The following is a 24,165-nucleotide window of genomic DNA, read 5'->3' on the forward strand; positions in this document are numbered from 1 at the left end:
TCGATGTGGGTTTCTTCCGGGAACTCCATTTTCCTCCCACAGTCCGAAAGACATGCGGGTTAGGTGCATTGGCCGTGCTAAATTCTCCCTCGGTGTACCCGAACAGGCGCAACTAGGGGATTTTCACAGTAACTTCATTGCAGTGTTGATGCCAGACTAACTTGTGACACTAATAAATAAACTTAAACAAACAAGCCATCAATGGGATTTTGTGTCTCCAGCCCTGTCCAGTTTTGCCCTCTTTGTAAATGGTTCGATTTTCATAGAATTGCAGAATCCCTATAGTGCAGAAGCAGACCATTCAGCCCATCAAGCCTGCACCAACGACAATCCCATCCAGGGCCCTATCCCTATCATAGAATCATAGAAACCCCTCAGTGCAGAAAGAGGCCCTTCGGCCCATCGAGTCTGCACCGACCACAATCCACCCAGGCCCTACCCCCATATATTTTACCCACTAATCCCTCTAACCTAAGCATCCTAGTACACTAAGGGGAAATTTTTGGCATGGCCAATCAACCTAACCTGCACATCTTTGGGCTGTGGGAGGAAACCGGAGCACACAGAGGAAACCCACTCAGACACGAGGAGAATGTGCAAACTCCACACAGCCAGTGACCCGAGCCGGGAATTGAACCCAGGACCCTGGAGCTGTGAAGCAGCAGTGCTGACCACTGTGCTACCATGCCACCCTATGTATATAGCCCCATGTATTTATCCTGCTAATCCCCCTGACACTAAGGAACAACTTAGCGTGGCCAATTCACCTCTTTGGACTGTGGGAGGAAACCACAGCACCCGGAGAAAACCCACGCAGACACAGGGAGAATGTGCAAACTCCACAGACACAGTGACCCGAGGCTGGAATTGAACTCAAGTCACTGGCGCTGTGAGGCAGCAGTGCTAACCACTGTGCCACCATGTATTTTCTGCTCGTACCTTCTTGTTTACAAATGAGAGGAACAACATAGAGGCAGGAAACCTGCGTTACGTCAAGGTTGACTTTTGCAACGTCCGAAAATAAATCCTCCTGTATTTACCGTGATTGCTGCACCATATCGTACGTGGATTAAGATAAAAGCAAAATACTGCAGATGCTGAAATCTGAAACAGAAAATGCTGGAAAATCTCAGCAGGTCTGGCAGCATCTATGGGGGGAGAATAAAGCCAACGTTTCCCATCTGGATGACCCTTTGTCAGAGGCTCCATTCTCTCCCCACAGATGCTGTCAGACCTGCTGAGCTTTTCCAGCACTTTCTGTTTTGCTTCATGGATTGCTGCACAGAGACAGCTCGGTGTCACAGTGGTTAGCACTGCTGCCTCGCAGCGCCGGGGACCCAGGTTCGATTCCTGACCTCGGGTCACTGGCTGTGAGGAGTCTGCACATTCTCCTCGTGTCTGCGTGGGTTTCCTCCAGGTGCTCCGGTTTCCTCCCACACTCCAAAGACGTGCGGGTTAGTTGGATTGGCCATGGTATATTGCCCCTTATAATGTCAGGGGACTAGCTAGGGTAAACGCATGGGGATAGGGTCTGGGTGGGATTGTGGTTGGTGCAGACTCGATGGGCTGAATGGCCTCCTTCCGCACTGTAGAATTCTATGATTAAACATCTACCAGGAAATATGTCTCTCCCGACAGCAAGTTGTATGTAACTCAACATTCCCGTTACCTGAAGGAGGAAGCGAAGTTGACGGATGTCTGCAACATCGTTATACGAATATTGGGAACATTTCAGCTTTTTCCCGCCTGCTTCCTTGTTGCACATATCATAAATGTAGGAATCGTTAATACTGCAATGCAAAAAAGAGGCCATCAACAACTCGTTAAGGAAAACACACAATTCCTTGGGTATTTAATTCGAAACAAAAACGCTTTGATCCCACCCCAGCTCAAGGTTCCATCTCGCAATAGGAGTTTCCACAGCTGCCATGTGCCTACTGGGACCCTGCTCAAGTTGCCCTGCGAGATGCCACGGTACGTATGAAAACATAGGGCGGGATTTTCCAGCTTGACCCGGAATTGGAAAATCCCGCCCAAGGTCAACAGACCTTTCCATGGTCCGCCCCTCGCCCGCTCCCATCCCCCTGGCAGGTGGAATGGGAAAATTCACCTCATAATGCCATACTCACCCGCTGTAGGACCTTCAGGCTTTACTCTGATTAATTACTGACTCAAATTAATCGATTAAAGATACTTAAACTTAACTGGACAAGCCGTATCAACACTGCGGCTACAACAACAGGTCAGGGCAACACAGTGGTTAGCACTGCTGCCTCACAGCGCCAGGGACCCAAGTTGGCTCACTGTCTGCGCAGAGTCTGCACGTTCTCCCCGTGTCTGCGTGGGTTTCCTCCGGTTTCCCCCCCATAGTCTGGGGGACGTACTGGTTAGGTGCACTGGAGTGTGGCGACTTGGGGGATTTCACAGTCACTCCATTGCCTTACTTACGGCTAATAAGTAAATTTTAACTTTAAGGGACTGGGGAACAAATAGCTTTTGTTTTTTGAAACTCTTTCATGGGGATGTTGGCGTCACTGGCAAGGCCAGCATTTGTTTCCAATTCCTAATTGCCCCTGAGCAGAGTAGCTTGCCGCACCATTTCAGAGGGCAAGTTAACAGATAGCCACATTGCCATGGGTCTGGAGTCTCTGTCTGAAATGAGTGACCCCTTCTTTTTAAACAGTGACCCCTCATTCTCGATTCTATAACGAGAGGAATCATTCTCTCCACATCCACCTTGTCAATACCCCTTAAAGATTTCAATCAAGTCACCTCTTACTCTTCTAAACTCCAGTGGATACAAAGCTGAGCTCTCCAATTTAACTAAAACCCTACGGTGCAGGTGGCGGCCATTCGGCCCATCGAGTCTGCACCGATTCTCTGACAGAGGCCTCCCAGAGGCCAATTCCAGCGACCTTCCCTGTCACTGACTCTCTGGCCTAAGCTTCTTCTTCTTCTCTCCCCCCACACTCCAACTTTACAAAATAAAGTTAAAATCACAAGCAGCACAAGCAATATTGAGGGAAAAATCATTTGAAAATAGTTGAGGGAGAGTCTTCCCAGAATGTTTTAGACGTTAAAGAGGTAAAAGGTGCCCAAGGTGCCCAGTTAACTTGCATTTAATGCAGGGTGCCATCTTGGGAAAGGAGTTGACACCAGCTCCAAGCAACCAGCAAGCATGCCAAACCATTAGTTACATTGCCTGCTAGCACACATTAGAGACAGCATATTGGTCACTAACACCCTCTCCTTGGAGCATTTAGTTGCCATAAAGAGAACATACACAATGGTATCAATTAAAGTTTTTTAAAAGTTTATTAGTGTCACAAGTAAACTTGCATGAACATTGCCAGGAAGTTACAGTGAAAATCCCCAAGTCGCCACATTCCGGCTCCTGTTTGGGTACACTGAAGGAGAATTTAGCATGGCCAATTCACCTAACTGACACATCTTTCGGGCTGTGGGAGGAAACTGGAGCACCCGGAGGAAACCCACAAAGACAATGTGCAAACTCCGCACAGACAGCGACCCAAGCCGGGAATCAAACCCAAGTCTCTGGTGTTGTGAAGCAGCAGTGCTAACCACTGTGCCACCAATAGTCACAAAGCAGTAGAATCAGTTATTCTGACTTGGGAATTGAATGGCAAACTTGGAGGATGTGTGTGCCGTTATCTGTAAACCTGCACTGTCCCAAAGCTCATCAAACATTCAGAAAAGTCTGAAGCCTTGATGCATTTTACCTCTGTACCTTGAAACAAATCCCCCCTGCACTGCCACTGGGGGCACCCTAGCTTGACCCTGCCCTCATGCAATGCTCAAATAAGTGCACTTCCCAACAGGAATCGAGGGAATTTTCCCCTTCATAGCCAAAGGAATACTGAGGCCAATTCTAGTGACCTTCCCTGTCACCAACACTCAGGCAAGATAGGTCAACACAGAATCTGGGATAGTTGGTTTCTACACTGCACAATGATTTCCTTACATAGCAACTGAGCGGTGACGCAGGGCAACGGAGCGGTGACGCAGGGCAACACTGGGACCCAAAGAAGTGATGTACTGCCCCACAAACTCCACCATAAACTGTCTGTAAAAAGGTATAAATGTTTAAGTTATATATCTTATCGGTTCTTACCATGAAGGATGGTGATTAATGCAATAAACATCCCCCGAAGCAGACAGCGTGAAGTTCTCACAGATGTAAAAGTGATTCCTGCCAAAGAGCAGAACACTTTCCATCAGCAGATGGCCATCACCGACAATGAGGGAGTATTTCATGTTGATCTGTGAAAGAAAGTGCCACCAAGATGAGTAAAACCAGCACCGCGCAGTACTAGCAACTGAATTTGCTGATAACATGATACAAAAACTCCTTTATCCACTAATTTTCTTGAAGCATACTTAGCTTGAGCTACTTAACTCAGGCAGAGACAAGGCACTGAAATCAGGCCGAGGTTTCAACAACACTGGAATCAGGCCAGGCCCAGGCTTCAGGGACATGGAACCAGGCAAGGCCCATCCTTTAGGGGCACTGGAACTCGGCAGAGACTATAGCAAGGTTTCAGAAACATGTCAAAACAGGCTCCATGGTGACACAGTGATATCGTGATCCAGGGCCCTGGATTCAAATCCCACCACGGCAGATGGTGAAATTTGAATTCGACAACAATCAGGAATTAAAAATCAAATAGAATCCCCGCAGTGCAGAAGGAGACCATTCAGCCCATCGAATCTACACCGATCGCAATCCCATCCAGGCCCTATCCCCGTAACCCCATGCATTTACCTTAACTAGTCCCCCTGACACTAAGTGGCAATTTAGCGCGGCCAATCCACCTACCTCACACATCTTTGAACTGTGGGAGAAAACCCTAACCCATGCAGGCAAGGAGAGAACATGCAGGCTCCACCCAGTCACCCAAGACCTGAATTGAACCCGGATCCCTGGGTCACAGACAGTGACCCAAGCCAGTAACTGAACCCAGGTCCCTGGGTTCAAAAGATCGTGAATGTAGCCCAATCCATCACGCAAACCAGCCTCCCAACCATTGGTTCTGTCTACACTTCCCGCTGCCTCGGCAAAGCAGCCAGTATAATTAAGGACCCCACGCACCCTGGACATTCTCTCTTTCACCTTCTTCCTTCGGGAAAAAGGTACAAAAATCTGAGGTCACATACCAACTGACTCAACAACTTCTTCCCTGCTGCTGTCAGACTTTTGAATGGTCCTACCTCACATTAAGTTGATCTTTCTCTACACCCTAGCTATGATGTAACACTACATTCTTCACTTTCTCATTTCCTTCTCTATGAACAGTATGTTTTGTCTGTTTAGTGCGCAAGCAACAATACTTTGCACTGTATGCTAATACATGTAACAATAATAAATCAAATCAACTTCAACAAAGGGTCCTTACTCTTGTATTCAATGTTTTGACCAATGAAACCAAGCATGCCAAACGCCTTCCTCACCTCTCTGTCCACCTGTGACTCCACTTTCAAGGAGTTATGAACCTGTACTCCTAGATCTCTTTGTTCTATAACTCTCCCCAACATCCTACCATTAACTGAGTAAGTCCTGTCCTGGTTTGATCTACCAAAATGCATCACCTCACATCTATCTAAATTAAACTCCACCAGCCATTCGTCAGCCCATTGGCCCAATTGATCAAGATCCTGTTGCAATGCTAGATAACCTTCTTCACTGGCCGCTATGCCACCAAACTTGGTGTCATCTGCAAACTTTCTAACCATGCCTCCTATATTTTCATCAAATCATTAATATAAATGACAAATAACAGTGGACCCTGCACTGATCCCTGAGGCACACCGCTGGTCACAAGCTTCCAGTTTGAAAAACAACCATCCTCTGGCTTCTGTCACCAAGCCAATTTTGTATCCAATTGGCTACCTTACCCTGGATCCCGTGAGATTTGTTTAAAAAGATAAGCAGACTCAGGATACAAGCACAGCGTAAGTGGCATGCTGTTAATTATATTATCCAGTTCACTTGTTCTACCTACTCACACCTGTTTCTTCATAGCCCAACCATGACAAATACAGCAAATCCCCCCTGACTTACAAACAGCAACCATATGTGCTACATATGAAGCTTGTAGCAAAGGACAATTAATATAAATCAAATAATACAGCCTCTGGAAGTGTTGCCCGGAGCAGGATTTATTGAACTGCCTGATCACTGCCACATTTTCAGCGCTTTTCCCTTCATCCCCTCAGATCCGATTCGATTTCACTCCTTCTGTGGGAATTTTCCCCTTTCAGTCCTGATTCACATCAGAGTAAGTAACAGAAGATGGGAGCGGGAGTTACCAAATCAGGATTGAGGCTTACAGAGTAAACGGGGGCTCCGGAGGCCGTGAGGCCCAGGACACCAGAGGCCGGGATCGAGGGGTCCGGAGGGATATGGAATCCGGGAGCGAGGGGGAGATGGACTCCGGGAGCGAGGGATACAGAATCTGGGAGCGAGGGATACAGAATCTGGGAGTGAGGGATATGGAATCCGAGAGTGAGGGATACTGGGTTACTTATTGAAGAAACTCACTAAAGTTAAATTCTACCACACTTCCAGCGATGTGGAGGAGACCAAAATGTGCTTAAAACAATTCCTGCAGCGACACAGCCGAGTTTAACCACTGGGCATTGTGGCCCATCAGCCTATGAAGCTTTAAAGGATAGATTCCTTACCTTCTCCTTGGCATCCAGAGCCTGAAGGATGGCCTGCCTCTCCACACAATCCTCAAAGAATTCCTCGGGCTGGAAACTTTCAATGAGAGCTGGGAAGAAGGTCAGCTGATTACAGTCTATTCCTCGTTCGTCAATGTCTTCCTCCATCAATCCCGCTGGGAGACTTCCTGCTGAATTCAAACACACAGAGTGACAAAAAGCCAACCCCCCCCCCTTTGACATTAGCCATAAGGCACGGACAAAACCAATAACTTCCGCAGCATCTGTAGCTTAGGTGTGAATTTATAAAATGTCCTGTGATTCTTACCATAAAAAGTGGTAAGCAAAAATTAAAAACAAATAAAAGCAAATTATTGTGGATGATTAGTTCGACGCCACCTCAACCCTTTCATCTTCATTTCATTTCTAACTGTTCTCTACCTTTTATTCCTTTATTGTCTTCCTTTATTTTTCTTCCCTCCCAACTCTTTCCCTCCTTTTTAATCCCTCCTTTTTCTCAATTGTACCTCTCTTCTACCCATCTCCCCGCTCCCCCCACATCTTCATCTGTCACAGTTTACCCTCCAATTTCAGTTTCTCTGCCGTTTGGCTGTTCATACCTTCTATTCTCTCTGTGAGCTGCCATTAGCAGCCTTTCTCCTTGGTTTTTGTGGCTGTGACTCATCTTTCATTCCCTCACCCGGCAGTATAAATATCTCCCACTTTCTCTGCCTTTTAGCTTTGACAAAGGGTCACCTGGATTTTCACCTGAAAAGAACATCAGTTCTTTTCTCCCCTTACAGATGCTGCCAGACCTGCTGAGATTTTCCAGCATTTTCTCTTTTCGTTAAACAACAATGAATTTGCCAGGAGTAGAATACTGCCAGAGTTTTACCTGGGTAGAATTGTTTCTCAACTGTCCCCAGATGTTCAACTGTGGAACATAACTTCATGTAAGATTCCTCATTTCCAAAATTGAGTTCCAGATTCTTTGTGGCCTAGAATGAAAGTAAATGCCTCCAGTCAACAGTCGGAAGTATGGCATGCTGTCTACCAGTACAGAACAGTCGCATGGCTTTGCCCAGTCTGAAAGCAGTTAATGCCACAATTGTACACACAAGATAGAGACACTACAGTGCAGAAGGAGGCCATTCAGTTCATCTAGTCTGCACTGACAACAACCCCATCCAGGTCCTATCCCCACAACCCCACGCATTTACCCTGCTAATCCCACTAACCTACACATCCCCTGACACTAAGGCACAATTTAGCATGGCCAATCCACCTAACATGCACATCCTTGGAGAGTGGGAGAAACTGGAGCACCCGGAGGAAACCCACGCAGACATTGGGAGAATGTGCAAACTCCACAAAGACAGTACTGGTTACGTTGATTGGCCATGCTAAATTGCCCCTTAGTGTCCCGGGATGCATAGGTTAGAGGGATTAGCAATTTCCTCCCACAATCCAAAGATGTGCGGGTTAGGTAGATTGGCCGTGCTAAATTGTCCTTTAGCGTCAGAGGGACTAGCTAGGGTAAATGCATGAGATTATGGGAATAGGGACTGGACGGGATTGTGGTCAGTGCAGACTCGATGGGCCGAATGGCCTCCTTCTGCACTGTCAGGATTCTGTAATGCTATGGTGGAGAAACACCACGGGGTGAGTTTTACCATCCTGCCCACTGCAGGAATCAGAATGGGCAAGGGGCAGACCGTAGAAAGGTCCGTTGACCTGGGGCGGGATTTTCTGGTTTGGGATCGAGCGAGGCCATACAATCCCACCCTACAGGTGCGCAGGTGTGATGGTGAAAAATGCAAGCCTTTTTCCAGTATGTAAGTTGTACCAGATTCTCTATGGCCTGAATATTTCATCTGTCGGACACGTGCCCTCAGCCCCTCTGGAAGCTGGAGTGAAATGAACTTCCGGCATAATCAGCCCCGGAACACGGTTTCACACTGACTGGCCAATGAACAGCCAACCAGCACGAAATGTGTAAATTCTTAGTGCTACCGGACAGGCTTTGTCAAGTCAGGGGGTGAGTTACTGGTTGTAGGATTCCCAGCTTCTGACCTGTTCTTGTAGCCACAGTATTTTTTTGGCTCGTCCAGTACAATTTCTGACCAATGATAACCCCCAGGATGTTAATAGTGAGGAGGGTACAGCGATGGTAATGCCATTCAATGTCAAGCGGCAATGGTTAGATTCTCTCCTGTTGGAGATGGTCATTACCTGGCACTTGTGTGGCGCGAATGTTACTTGCCACTTGCCAGCCCAAGCTTGGATACTGTCCAGGTTTTGCTGCATTTGGACATGGACTGCTTCAATATCTGAGGATTCATAGAATGACTACGGTGCAGAAAGAGGCTATTTAGCCCATTGAGTCTGCACTGATTCTCCAGAAGTACACCTTAGCCAGGCCATCCCCTCCACCCTATCTTCACAACCCCATGAGTTTACCCCACTAATCCATCTAACCTGCACATCTTTGGACACTAAGGGGCAATTTAGTATGGCCAATCCACCTAACCCGCAAATCTTTAGACATCTTTGGACTGTGGGAAGAAACCGGAGCACCCAGGGGAAACCCACGTAGACGTGGGGAGAACATGCAAACTCTGCACAGATAGTGACACAAGCCAGGATTCGAACCCAGGTCCCTGATGAGGCAGCAGTGCTAACCACTGTGCCATCCATAAGGAAAAGTTGGGAGTGGTGCTGAACATTGTGCAATCATCAGTGAACATCCCCACTTCTGACCTGGTGATGGAAGGAAGATCATTGATGAAGCAGCTGATAATGGTTGAGCCCGGGACCCTACCCTGAGGAAACTTTCTGCTTTCCAAATGGTGTAGGAAGACAGTGCATCACAAGGATGGATGTGTTGGCCAACGAATGGCTGTAGCATTGGAGCAACACGTGTGATAAAACCTCGAGGAATATCTTTAATCATGTACAGTTAGTGATTCTAATCCTGTATTCAGCTTGAAAGGGGCAACTGAGATAATGTGAATATTGTGGCAGCTACCCATCACTACAGGCGCCGTACAGTGGGTAGCACTGCTGTCTCACAGTGTCAGGGACCCGGGTTCGATTCCCGCCTCAGGTCACTGTCTGCACGTTCTCCCCATGTCTGCACGGGTTTCCTTTGGGTGTTCCAGTTTCCTCCCACAGTCTGAAAGACGTGCTGGTTAGGTGCATTGGCCGTGCTAAATTCTCCCTCAGTGTACCTGAACAGACATCAGAGTGTGTGTGTGGGGGAGAGAGGGAGAGAGAGAGAGAGAGAGAGGGTGGGGGAGGAGGATGGAGGCAGGGGGAGGAGGTAGGGGATAGGGGATGGGGGCGTCAGGGGTAAGGGGAGGGGTGAGGAGGGAGGGTGAGTGGGGGGGGTGGAAACTGAAAGCACTGCTCAGGTCACAACAGCCTCTGTGAAGCCTTAGCCAGCGCAGGCTGCCTCCAGATTCCCCCTCCCCATCCCAGAATAAAGCCCATCACCAGACCTAAAGCAGGGGTCAAAACCCCATTTACGGAAGTAAGGAGCCTCACACTCGTGTTCGAGTCTTGCTGGGAGTGCACTGGATGTGGCCCAACCAAACTTCAGCGTGGATATTTTTCAAGTGTAATTGTGACGGGGGTGGGGGGGGGAGATTTCCCTGAAATTAGGCCTGAGGCACCCATTTCCTATGGATAAAATAATCACGCTAACAAACTTTTCCCTCTCCCCTGTCTCTGCCATTAAAAGAACGACCCTTTCACTTTACCCACGAGAAAGTATGTCACAGGGACTGTCCGGCACAGACAGAGACAGAGCCTCTCCTTCCTTCTTTAGATTAAACTAATGAATATTTCCAGTCACTAGAATGAACGGCTAACGTGACTTAATTCACAGATGTGTTGTCCTCATGACCAGCAGGAGGGTATCCAGCGGAGGAAGTGGTGTGTTTAGTGGGTGAAATGTAAACTCTTTAACTCAGTGCCCAGGGCAATGGCCTGCACCTTTGTTAGTTTATAATTTCACCTTTTCTCCCCAAGCATCCAGAAGGAGAAAAAGGCACTGCTTGTGACACGAGTTAAATATTGCAATCAGATGGAATCAATTTTCCGCCTTAGTTAATAGGCTTGCCACTTCGCTGGCTTAGACAATGATGCCTGTACGGAGGCTCAGTGCATTACCCAAAAGATATCATCTTACTTCACTTTTGGCCTCTTTTGCTCGACATGCATTATTGGCACAATTGATGCAAACAGTGTTTCGCCTCATCTTCTTCCTCACTCGACAGGGCCCCTCAGCCATATCCAGTATCCATGCGTCCTGCTGTGACCCTGATGAAGGACCCCATAATCCTCGCTCCTGAAGCAGCTGTTGTTCTATCTTGGCCCAGTCTTGCGACGTTTGGTTCAGGACGCACTGCTGCATCTGGGGACAAAAGAGCGAAAAGCCCTCAGCAGATGGTGTCTGCACTGCGTACAGCTTGGGCCGTACATAGTCAATCCTTTAAACCCACACCTCCCCCCCCCCCATACCGCCCCCCCACCCCGCCTCTACTGACAAACAGACCCCGCAGTATTTGCTGCGCTGCACGGCACAGGCCCCAGGTGCTGAGCTGGGAGTGTCGCACAGGAGGAAGAGATGGAATCCTGTCACATGCATAGTTGGCAAAGCCCAAAAGAGTCCTCCGCCCTCAACTTAGAACACTCAAGGCCATTGCACGAAGTTTAACGTACAGTAAAAGAAGGAATATACTAACTTCCAAATTTTACCGAGCTTCACATGATCTCAGGAGGCCCCATGGTGCATCTGAAGTCATTGTTGTCATTTAGAAAACTTGGTAGCCATTTGGCACACAGCAAGCTCCCACAAAGGGCAATGATTGGATAATCCGATTTAAGAACATAAGAACTGGGAGCAGGAGCAGGCCATTCGGCCCCTCGAGCCTGCTCTGCCATTCAACAAGATCATGGCTGATCTTCTCATGGACTCAGCTCCAACCACCCACCTGCTCACCATAACCCTTAATTCCTTTACTGTTCAAAAATCAATCTATCTTTGCCTTAAAAACATTCTACGAGGCAGTGAGGTAGGTTGAGTGATGAATGTTGGCCAGGATTCCAGTGACAATACCTTGGGTGGAATTTTTCCATCCTGCCCACTACAGGAATTTAAGGAGCGTTTTAAGGAGAAAAGCTGGGACATTATTAAACTAGACAGAAGCCAGAAAATGTTTACTCGGATGCTATCGGGACTTGATGGTTTGAGTTTTAAGGAGAGGCTGGATAGACTGGGATTTTTTTCCCTGGAGTGTAGGAAGCTTAGGGATCATCTTATTAAGGTCTATAAGATAATGAGGGGCATAGATAAGGAAGAAGGTCAACATCTTTTCCCAAAGGTGGGGGAGCCTAAAACAAAAAGGGTATAGGTTTAAGGTGAGGGGGGAGAGATACAAAAGGGTCCAGAGAGACAATTTTTTCACACGGGGGTGATGAGTGTCTGGAACGAGCTGCCAGACGAACTAGTAGAGGCGGGTACAATTTTGTGTTTTAAAAAGCATTTAGACAGTTACATGGGTAAGATGGGTGTAGAGGGATATGGACCAAACGCAGGAAATTGGGACTAGCTTAGGGGTTTTAAAAAAAAAGGCGGCACGGACAATTTGGGCTGAAGGGCCTGTTTCCATGCTGTAAACTTCTATGACTTTATAAAAGTGAGATAAAGAGGCAGAATGGGATATGGAGGGAATTCCAGAGTTTGGGATCTTGGTAGCATGGACACTAATGACGGAGCAATTAAAATTGGGGATGCTCCAGTAGTCACAATTAGAGGAACGCTGATATCCCTGATGGTTGTAGGGTCATTGAAGGTGATTGCAGGGATAGGGAGGGTGAAGCCATTGGGTGGGGGGGGCTGACTTGAAAATATGAATGGAAACTTTAAAATCAGGTTGCAATGAAGTCAGACATCCAGCGTCCCACACTGGAGAAGACATCAGGGATTCTATTTGTCATTAGAGAACGAATCTCACTGCATAAGTAAGCAGAGAGAATTGGACAGCAGTCACTCGAAGGTCATCTCAAACATTACCTGCCAATGATCTTTGTGGAGGCTGGCAAACAATTCTTGTCCTGTTTTCCTTTGGAGGTCCATGCCAACTGTAAAATCCTACTCGAGAAAACAAAAGGATTTTGAGCTGTACCAGCCAAGGGCAAAATAACACCAGTCTGCAAATATGTGACCATGAGCAGACCAAACCTTCTCACTCCCGGATAGGAAGGAACCAAGCAGTCTAGGCCTTATCCTTCTCGTCAAGCCCTGGGCTGCACCTTCACCTCGGAGTCAGAGATCTGTGGGTTCTAGCTCAACTCCAGCGAGGCGAACCCAGGCTGACACTCCAGTGCAGCACTGAGAGAGGGCTGCACTGTTGGAAGTGCCATCTCTTTTTTTTAATTCATTCGTGGGACATGGGCATCGCTGGCTGGGCCAGCATTTAATGCCCATCCCTAATCACCCGAGGGCAGTTAAGAGTCAACCACATTGCTGTGGCTCTAGAGTCACATGTAGACCAGACCAGGTAACAACGGCAGATTTCCTTCCCTAAAGGACATTAGTGAACCAGATTGGTTTTTCTGACAATGGTTTCACGGTCATCAGTAGATTCTTAATTCCAGATTTTGTTTTTATTGAATTCAAATTCCATCATCTGCCATGGCAGGATTCGAACCCGGGTCCCCAGAGCATTAGCTGAGTTTCTGGATTAATAGTCAAGCAGTAATACCACTAGGCTATCGCTTCCCCCTGAGAAAGAGGCACTGATCCAAGGCTATGCTGGTTCCCAAGCCAAGCAAATTCCTCTGCTCACCTCCAAAATTACACGGGCGAATCCTAAAGAACATAACCCTGTGGCATTATTACATACCACAACACATCTGGATTCAATGCAGTAATATTGTAAATGCCATGTCAGTAAAGAATGGAATAATTACAGCTGGACGGATCGGTATGAAGCCAAACTTCAGGAATGGTTCCCAATAAATTACTGTACAAATAATCAAAGAATGGTTACATCACAGGAGGAGGCCATTTGGCTCATCGCGACTGTACCGGCTCTCTATAACAATAACTCACTGCTCCACGCTTCCCCTGGGGTGTTTGCATTCAGTGCAAATGACAGCAAAGATTTTAGTATGCAATAGAATCACAGAATCGTTACAGTGGAGAGGGAAACCATTTGGCCCATTGAGCCTGCACCCATAATCCCACTCAGGCCCTATCCCTATAACCCCACATATTTACCCTAATCCCCATGGCACCAAGGGGCAATTTAGCATGGCCAATCTACCTAACCTACACATCTTTGGGCACTAAGGGACAATTTAGCTTGGCCAATCCACCTAACCTGCACATCTTTGGTCGCTAAGGGGCAATTTAGCATGGCCAATCTACCTAACCTATACATCTTTGGTCGCGAAGGGGCAATTTAGCCTGGCCAATCCATATAACCTACACATCTTTGGACTGCGGGAGGAAACCAGAGCGCCTGGAGGAAATCCACGCGTACACGGAGAGAATATGCAAACGCCACGCAGACAGTGACCCGAGTCCGGAATTGAACACGGGTCCCTGGCACTATGAGGCAGCAGTGCTAACCCACTGTGCCACCCCAAGAACTTTGTACATTTGAATGAGATCACCTCATTTTTCTAAATTCCAGAGGTGAAGAGCTCGGTCTATAATTCATTTATACGTTCACAGATCATGGGTGATGCTGGCTGGCCCAGCACTTACTGCTCATCCCTAATTGCCCTCGAGGAGGCAGTTAAAACTCAACCACATTGCCATGGGTCTGGAGTCACTTATAGGTTAGACAGGGTAAGGAAGACAGATTTCCTTCGCTAAGTAGCACTGGTGAACCTGATAGGTTTTTACGGCCATTGACAATGGTTTCATGGTCATCATGTTCTATGTGTTGTGTTCACACTGTGACTGCTAGGTGAACGCTCCATAAAAATTTTTGAACTATAGATCCATGTGAAATGAGAGTCCATATTACCCGTGTACCTCGAGGTCATGGCTGTTTGTCAATGGACAATGAAGTGAAACAACTTTTTGCTGAGCGTGGGGTCCATTGACTAAGCTGGTTAAGATTAAAAGGCAAAGATACAGGAGACAGAAGAAACTTCCCAGGGTGGCGCAGTGGCACAGGGGTTACCACTGCAGCCTTAGTGCAAGGGACCCGGTGTGGAGTTTGTATGTTCTCCCCATGTCTGCGTGGGTTTCCTCCGGGTGCTCCAGTTTCCTCCCACAGTCCGAAAGACGTGCTGGTCAGGTGCATTGGTCGTGCAAAATTCTCCCTCAGTGTACCCAAACAGGCGCTGGAGTGTGGCGACTAGGGGATTTTCACAGTAACTTCACTGCAGTGTTAATGTAAGCCTACTTGTGACACTAATAAATAAACTTTAAACTGAACTTAAGAAGGACATATAACCATGACACAAGATATATAGAAGAGATTGAGAAGGGCTAAGTGCAGTTTGCTGTTCCCAATTTGCTGTTTTGATGTATATTTCATGTGCAATGAGTTAATAGTTGTTACATAGAATGAAAATCAAAGGTAAAAATTGCAAGAGAGATGTGAGTGAACTATTGTCCTCCCTGGATTGTAGAGTGTGACGTATCTGACTGCTCACATTCAATTGCGCAACGTAAACTCTGTAAAGACACACGTACTCATTCTGGGATCACTATGTGTGATGTCTCACTAGAGGCCAGATTCTGGATTGTTATAACCAATGCATGTGTGTGCTCCAGAGTTTAACGTAGACATTAGAATGAGCAAGAAACCCAGCAATCCACTCTACATCCAACATACACTGTCACCACGCACACTGTCACCACGCGCCACGCACACTGTCACCACGCACACTGTCACCACGCGCCACGCACACTGTCACCACGCACGACATGCACTTTTATTGAATCTCTTTAGAAACAGATTCCATAAAACATGTAATCATGTACACATATCGGAGGCGGCACAGTGGCAAGCACTGCTGCCTCACAGCACCAGGGACCCGGGTTCGATTCCCAGCTTGGGTCACTGTCTGTGCGGAGTCTGCACATTCTCCCCATGTCTGTGTGGGTTTCCTCCGGGTGCTCCAGTTTCCTCCCATGCTAGTTTAAGTGCTAAATTCTCCCAAACGGGTGCCAGAGTGTGGCGGCTAGGGGATTTTCACAGTAACTTCATTGCGGTGATAATGTAAGCCTACTTGTAATAAACTTTACATCATTCTGCAGTATTAAAACAAAACGTGCTCCAATTTTGTTTTAAATAAGAAGGTACCCTGACCCCCCAAAAAAAAAACACAGGTAACGGAGCGTCTGTATCGCGACTTTACTTTCAGTGAGAAATGTTGATAGTCTTGACTAAGTTCTAATTTTGACACACATTCTTTTTTTAGCTCCACGGTTGTGTACCAGTGACATCGCAGATGCAAACACAATTATATGCACCCCGCTGTGATGAGATACAGGTCCTGCTTGGTACAGATGGTTGCTGGCTGATTTCCAAGTCCAGATACCCCACTGCTAAGTTATATTCATTAGCAGCGCACAGCAGGAAACGCCTGTGTAACGTGAAGGCAGTGATTATATTTTGTTTGTTTACAGGATCATTAAGCTTTTAGTCACAGCGATGCACTGACAAAACATTATTGTTACTTAACTGATACTCTCATGGAATTAACGCATCAAACCAGAGATGGACCGGGCCCCAGCGAGGCCCATACGGCTGCTAAGCTAATAATGTCATTGAAGGTCATTCCTCCTAACTGGGACAATCCATCATTTTTGCTGATGGTGCATCATAATAGCTTGCTCGCTGCCACTAAGCTGTTAGTGTCACCGTGTCTCCTGCTTTCTACGTGAACTGATGGTGCGGTAACGAGCTGAGACGCTTATCTGAGTCAGGGAACTTAACAGGGGAATAAAACTCTTGTAGCACAGGAAGTTTATCCAGCCCCTTGTCCGTTCATGAAGTGTCCTGACCCAAAAAAAAATGCCGTTAAAGCAGAGATAGCCCAACTGCAACCAATGAGTCAAAACACAGTCCCTACCCCACACCCGTGCGCACGCACGACATTGTGGGTCAACCCACAGTGGGCTGCAGCTCACCACCACCTTCTCAAGGGCAACCAGGGATGGACAATACATGTCCACCCCTAGCTGCTAGCCAGCAATGCCCATGTCCCACGAATGAATAAAAAACACACACGTGCGCGCACACATACACACCCTCAACAAGAGCTGGAGATCCCAGTGGCGAGGGGCTCAGCCCATTCAGTTCTACTTGTGCAGAATTTAGTGCCCTCTCCCATGGTGAGTTTGGTAATGATGGAAGGGGGAGGCTGGGGGTGGTGGGAGATGCATTTAATCAGGCGGGACCTCGCCACCTTCTCACCCCCGTCCCAGTTAAGTCCACTGATGGTCTCTCCACCTCTGCCGCTCGTCCCAATGCGCCACCTGGCGAGGAGCGAGAGACCCACTGTGAGGAAAGCCCAAGCAACAGCGTGGCTTCTAGCTTCCTGGCAAAGGCCATCAGTGTCTTATCAAGGAATGTGGCATTGGGAGGGTGGGAGGTGGCTGACACCCATCCTCCACCTTGCTACCAGACCCTTCCCCTTATGACTCCCATCCACCCCCTCTCCCCCAAACATCCCTCCTGCCATCATTCACCTGTAGCCATGTCCCCCAGCATTCCAGGGCCTCGGGTGGTTGTATTACTGGCAGTAGCCACCCACCATGGTGACACTGCTGAGCAATGAAGAGCTGCCAGCCCCTGACTGAACAAGAACATGAGCAGCTTTCACCTTGCAAAGCGAAAAAAATTAACTTGGGCTACTCCAATTGACAGGACATCTGGTGTAATACACGTGCTCTGCCTGAAGGCAGAACCTTTGCTGAATGCCTGCTGATACTCCATCCTGAGCTGTTCATATATCCATAGAAATCCTACAGTGCAGAAGGAAGCCATTCAGTCCATTGGGTCTGCACCGACCACAATCCCACCCTATTCCCATAACCCCACATATTTACCCTGCTAATCCCCCTAGGGTCAATTTAGCATGGCCAATCCACCTAACCCACACAGCTTTGGAGCATCCGGAGGAAACCCATTCAGGTACAGGGAGAATGTGCAATATCCACACAGTGACTTGAGGCCAGAATTGAACCTGGGTCTCTGGTGCTGTGAGGCAGCAGTGCTAACTGCTGTGCCAGTCTGCCACTCTTCTGAGTGGCTTTTGTTAGTAATGGTTTGCCATTGCCTTCCACTCTCAGGGCAGGACAAGGAGGCAGGTGCCAAGTCTACGTCTATCAGGACAGGAGTCAAACATACACTTGGCATTATTCTGATCCCCACGCTAGCCATCTCACTAACTGAGCTAATCTAATACTTGTTACTAAGAAATAAATTACCATCGTTCTTACAGTTTCAATGACTCCGTTGCTCCATAGACTCCATTTTCTGCATTGATTGTAGTTTGTTTTGGCAGCAGAACCTACTATGAATGCCAGGCTTCATTTCACAAGCTACAGAACCACTTATCTCAGTAGGGGACAGCATTGACAGTTTAAAGAGGTTGTTAAAGGATTATCTGTGTTCATACCAAATACATGCTTTTACAATAAACTGACTACCTTAGGGGATTTTTTGAAGGTTTTTTTCAGCATGAAATATGTTTGAATAACAGCTCTATTAGATTGTTAAATGTGTATTTTTAAATGTCTCAAAGACATTTGATTGATGTTATTGATGTTTTTCTCTTTTAATCCACAGGTACTTTGGTCTGCCTTGTTGTCCAACAAGGGGCATACACGCGGTGGGTCGTGCGAGGGCTGCTCTTGGATGTTTCGAGAGTAGCCTAGTGCTTCACATCATTAGCGTACGCTTAAATTGGACCAGATGCTGGACAACACGACAGCTCAGTGACTATCACTGTTTGCTGTGCAGAGACATGGATTTGGGCCAGTGTCTGTGGGAGTTTGCGCATTCTCCCCATGCTTGCGTGGGTTTTCTCCGGGTGCTCCGGTTTCCTCCCACACCCCAAAGATGTGCTCTTAGGCTGATTGGTATAACAAATTGTCCCTAAATTAGTCTCCCCTCAATCTGGTTTCCAATGTGGAGTGCCATAAGCGTAGACAAAGGTCATGGGTGGAGAGGGGACTCACAATGTTGAAATGGTGGCACGGGCTCATTGGGCCTGTTTCCCGTGCTGTGTTGTTCTTTGTTGACATGTTGAGGTCTATCCACAGTGAATGCTGGGTTAGGGGCTATGGCTGATACTTGAGGACGCATAGAAGGGGCATAGAGGGAATTTTTTCTTAATTAATTCGTGAACAATGAGCACCATTGGCTGGCCAGCATTTATTGCCCACCCCTCATTGCCCGAGGGCATTTAAAGGTCAATCACATTGCTGCGGCTCTGGAGTCACATGTAGGCCAGACCAAGTAAGGAAGGCATTTCCTTCCCTAAAAGGAAGTGAACCAAATGGGTTTATCCAACAATCGACAATAGTTTCATTGTCATCAGTAGATTCTTAATTCTAGATTTTTTTTTATTGAATTCAAATTCCACCATCTGCTGTGGTGGGATTCGAACCTGGGTCCCCAGAACATTAGTTGAGTTTCTGGAATAATAGTCTGGCGCTAATACCACTAGGCCATCGCCTCCTCACACATGGCAATGTCATGCGTGGAGATGTGAGGGAGTGAGGAGTGAGGTTCAGAGAGCTGAGTTATGGTCCTTGGGGACAGGGCCTGTTCCACACCCAAACTCTTCCCTCATTGCGCAGTGGCTTTGCAAACCCCATCGCTCCCTGACTACATCTCTCAGGAACAAAAAATTCAGCAGACTGGGGGCAGGCTTGCATTAGGGAAACTGCAAAAGGGTTCGATTCCTGTTTTCCAACTCCTGCATGAAGTAAAATTAGCAATGGTGAACAGTTCCCTTACATGAAGAAGATATTAAATAATAATATTTGAGCAAGGCAATTATAGGGCAAGATCTTGCAGGCCATCTGTTATGGGGAATCATCTAGTCCCGTCGAAACTCAATGGAAATTTGCTTGTTTTGCCCTATATTGCATGATGGGCCCCACCACAGCGAGGCTGGAAACTTTCAGCCTTTAAAACAATACTATTCAAACAAGTTGATTATATCTCACTAACAGAATATCTGACTGGGAAGTATTAGAACAAAGTACAAAGAAAAATACAGCACAGGAACAGGCCCTCTGGCCCTCCAAACCCATGCCAATTATGATACTTTAATTCTTCCTTCTCTTTAGCTGTAATCAATTCTCTGAAATCTCTTTTAGAAAAAGGACAATTGTAACTTAGGGGATGATGATATCAAATGGGGGTAAATATTGAATTAGCCACCCATTATGCACAATGCCTAATTTTCTTTCAGTTGAAGTGAAGGCCATCCCCACCCCCCCCCCACTTCTTGCCTTCAAACAATCGCACAACCTCAAACAGACCATTGTCTGCAGTAAACTTCAGGAGAACAGTGACCACAACACCACACAACCCTGCCACAGCAAGCTCTGCAAGATGTGCCGGATCATCGACACGGGTGCCATCATCTCACGTGAGAACACCATCCACCCGGTACACGGTACATACACTTGCAACTCAGCCAACATTGCAGGAAAGGATGTCCTGAGGCATGGTGCACTGGGGAGACCACGCAGATGATACAACAATGGATGAAGGGACATCACTCAATGATCACCAGACTGGAGTGTTCCCTTCCTGTTGGGGGACACTTCAGCAGTCAAGGGCATTCAGCCCCTGATCTTTGGGTAAGCATTCTCCAAGGCAACCTTCAAGACACATGACAATGCAGAATCGCTGAGCAGAAACTGATAGTCAAGTTCCGCACACATGAGGATGGCCTCAACTGAGATTTAAGGGTTCGTGTCACACTATCAGTAACCCCCCACGACTTGCCTGGGCTTGCAAAATCTCACCAACTGTCCTGGCTTGAGACAATTCACATCTTTTTAACCTGTGCTTAACCCTCTCTCCACTCACATTGTCTAGACCTATAAAGACTTGATTACCTGTTAAGACTCGCATTCCGACCATTATCTTGTAACTGAGTACGTGTCTATATATGCCCTGTTTGTGAAGCCAACCCCCACTCACCTGATGAAGGAACAGCGCTCCAAAAGCTCACGCTACCAAATAAACCTATTGGATTTTAACCTGGTGTTTTGAGACTTCTTACTATGCCCAGTCTAACACCGGCATCTCCACGTCTTGAAGTGAACGGAAGCACAAAGCAGACATGGTTCTTAACAGGAGAACTAATATAATATTTTGCATCATCGTTCAAAACTAAAATGGCTCTGATGTGGAACCTGTGTATGGTTCACTTCATTTATACCAAGATTTCACTTTAAGATATTTCTGCCAATGGTAATTACATTTAAATGCTAAGCTTTAAAAGTTAACTTGACCACATTTTAAACTCTGCAAGCATGCTGGAATTAGCTTGAAAAATTCACTTTGAAAGTGCAATGCTAGCAGACGTGGCTTTCTCATAAGCCAAAACAAAGCTTTCATGACCACAGCTGCAAACTTTTTTATGAAAGTTAGAGACAGTGCATACCAAGCAATTTCAATACGGGATAACCTGGAGGCTATCAGGGTGGAAACATTCTCCTTATTATAACTTTTCATAGTTTTCACTATTGGGATCGTCTCGAACAAGGGGACATAACTACAGGATAAAACTGAGGTGCACAGAAATTTCTTCTCGCAGTGGGTGGTGAATCTCTGCCCCAAAGAGTGGTGGAGGCTGGATCATTAGAAGTATTTAAAGTGGAGGTGGGTAAATATTTGATAGATCGAGGGACAAAGGGCAGTGGGGAAATGGCACAGACAAGGAGCTGAGGCTGGGCTGGACCAGTCATGATTACATTGAATGGCGAGGCAGGCTTGAAGACCCTGGTGGCCATTCCTACTTCTACTTCTGATGTTGTGTTCTTATATAATCCTAGGAGGAGATCATTCTGCCCATTTAAAGTCGCGTAAAAGTTTTAAAGTTTATTTATTAGCTACAAGTAAGGCTTACATTAACACCGCAATGAAGTTACTGTGAAATTCCCACACTCTGGCGCCTGTTCGGGTCAATGCACCTAACCAGCACATCTTTCAGACTGTTGGAGGAAACCCACACAGACATGGGGAGAATGTGCAGACTCTACTCAGACAGTTACCCAAGCCGGGAATCGAACCTGGGTCCCTGGCACTGCGAGGCAGCAGTACCAACTACTGTGCCACCCATTGTGTCTGGGTTAAATCTCCAAATTCACCTAGTGCCGCTCAGCCCATGGCCCTGCACATTCAGATAATAACCCATTTCCCTCTGGAAGGCCAAGATTGAACCCACCTCCAACACCCTCTCAGACCTTAACCACCTCACTCTGTGTAGAAGTCGACCTCATGCCTACATTGTATCTTTTACCAATCACCATAAATTGGGGTATCCTTTGGTTCTTGATCCCTCTGTCACCAGGAACAGTTTTTCCCTCGTTAGTCTGTTCAGAGCCCTCATGATCCCATCTCAACCTTCCCTTCTCCAAGGAAAACAGTCCCAATTTCTTCCAAAGCCCAACTAAACCTGAATTAGAGCACCTGAATCAAATCTCCTCTTGACTTTCTCCCCTGGAATAAGAACATACTACAGCACGCGTCACCTTGTAGCACACGTGTCATTGTAAAACATCAAGACCGGTTCATGACTCTCAAGGTTAACATGCAAATTCAGTTGGCAGTTAGGAAGGCAAATTCAATGTTAGTGTTCATTTCTAGAGGGCTAGAATACAAGAGAAGTGATGTCCTGCTGAGGCTGTATAAGGCTCTGGTCAGACGCCATTTTGGAATATTGTGAGCAGTTCTGAGCTCCATACTGAAGGAAGGATGTGCTGGCCCTTGACGGGGTCCAGAGGAGGTTCACAATAATGATCCCAGGAATGAGAGGTTTGTTATATGAGGAGTGGTTTAGGAGTCTAGGCCTACACTCAATGAAGTTTAGAAGGATGAGGGGCGATCTAATGGAAACTTGTAGAATACTGAGAGACCTAGATAGAGTTGATGTGGAGAGGATATTTCCGGTAGTGGGAGAGACTAGAACTCAAGGGCACAACCTCAGAGTGAAGACACTCCTTTAAAACTGAGATGAGGAGAGATTTCTTCAGCCAGAGAGTGGTGAATCTGTGGAAATCTTTGCCGCAGAGGGCTGAGTTATTGAGTGTCTTTGAGACAGAGACAGAATGGTTCTTGATCAATAAGGAGATCAAGGATTACGGGGAGAAGGCAGGAGAATGGGGACGAGAATCATAACAGCCATGATTGAATGACAGAGCAGACTCAACGGCCTGAATGGCCTGTATCTTATGGAACGTCCCAGCCATTCACGCCAGTGGGATTTTCCAGTCCCGCCGCAGGCTTCAAGGCGACAAGGGGGGTGCATTCAGCGGGAAACCCTGGTGACAACAACAAGACCAGAAGATACCACTGCTGGCCAATGATGGGTCAACTCCTGCAAACCACGTGACGGATTGTGGGGCAAATCTTGCCCCATATCTCCATGAATAGTGAGTGCTACCTTAGCAATGTGAATGATTCAAAGGTAGCTTGCTAGCACTCAAGATTCCAGTCTATGATCAATGCTTGCTGCATGTTAACATCATCCCATCCTCAACTGCTGCTCCCTATTCAATTTTAACAATTTTTATTCCCTGAGAAGTAACAGTTTCATTTCCTTTCTTAAATACTGCACAGGGCAGTTACGGAAACTGTTAGTTTTTGATGTGAAGAGGTTTCGCTTGACGTCAATAAAAAAAACCATGGGCCCGGTTTTCCATTCCCGTCTGCTAGCGGGGTTTTCCAGTCCCGTCAAAGTCAATGGACGCAGGTGTGGGTGGGTACCTGCCCATGTAATATTATTCAGGAGTGCAGTTACCTGAAATGTACTTAAAATAAGTGATGTGAGCGGTGAGGCACAGTGGTTAGCAATAATGCCCCACAGGTCCAGGTACCCGGGTTTGATTCCTGTGCGGAGTTTACACATTGTCCATGTGTCTGCATGCGTTTCCTCCGGGTGCTCCGGTTTCCTCCCACACTCCAAAGATGTGCAGGTTAGGTGGATTGGCTGTGCTAAATTGCCCCTTATTTGATTTGATTATTGTCACATATATTAGTATAGTGAAAAGTATTCTTCCTTGTGCGCTATATGGACAAAGTATATCGTTCATAGAGAAGGAAATGAGAGTGAAGAATGTAGTGTTACAATCATAGCTAGGGTGTAGGTCCATTCAAAAGTCTGATGGCAGCAGGGAAGAAGCTGTTTTTGAGTTGGTTGATACATGACCTCAGACTTATGCATCTTTTTCCCGACAGAAGAAGGCGGAAGAGAGAA

General features: G+C 46.9%; 1 protein-coding gene across 1 annotated transcript in view; it reads right to left on the reverse strand.

The window, feature by feature from the left end:
* The window catches only part of wdfy4 (WDFY family member 4), a 262,215-nt gene that overhangs the window by 100,992 nt on the left and 137,058 nt on the right, over positions 1–24,165 (reverse strand). Inside the window, exons 39-44 of the mRNA XM_080215932.1 lie at positions 12,761–12,838; positions 10,874–11,098; positions 7,577–7,679; positions 6,703–6,869; positions 4,133–4,281; positions 1,670–1,790 (exon numbers count right to left, since the gene is read on the reverse strand). Coding sequence (XP_080072058.1) covers positions 1,670–1,790; positions 4,133–4,281; positions 6,703–6,869; positions 7,577–7,679; positions 10,874–11,098; positions 12,761–12,838 — 843 coding nt within the window. The remainder of the gene's footprint in view (positions 1–1,669; positions 1,791–4,132; positions 4,282–6,702; positions 6,870–7,576; positions 7,680–10,873; positions 11,099–12,760; positions 12,839–24,165) is intronic.

The sequence above is a fragment of the Carcharhinus amblyrhynchos genome, chromosome 31 (genome assembly GCF_965287045.1).
Source record: "Carcharhinus amblyrhynchos chromosome 31, sCarAmb.v2.hapA, whole genome shotgun sequence".
Lineage (NCBI taxonomy): Eukaryota > Metazoa > Chordata > Chondrichthyes > Carcharhiniformes > Carcharhinidae > Carcharhinus > Carcharhinus amblyrhynchos.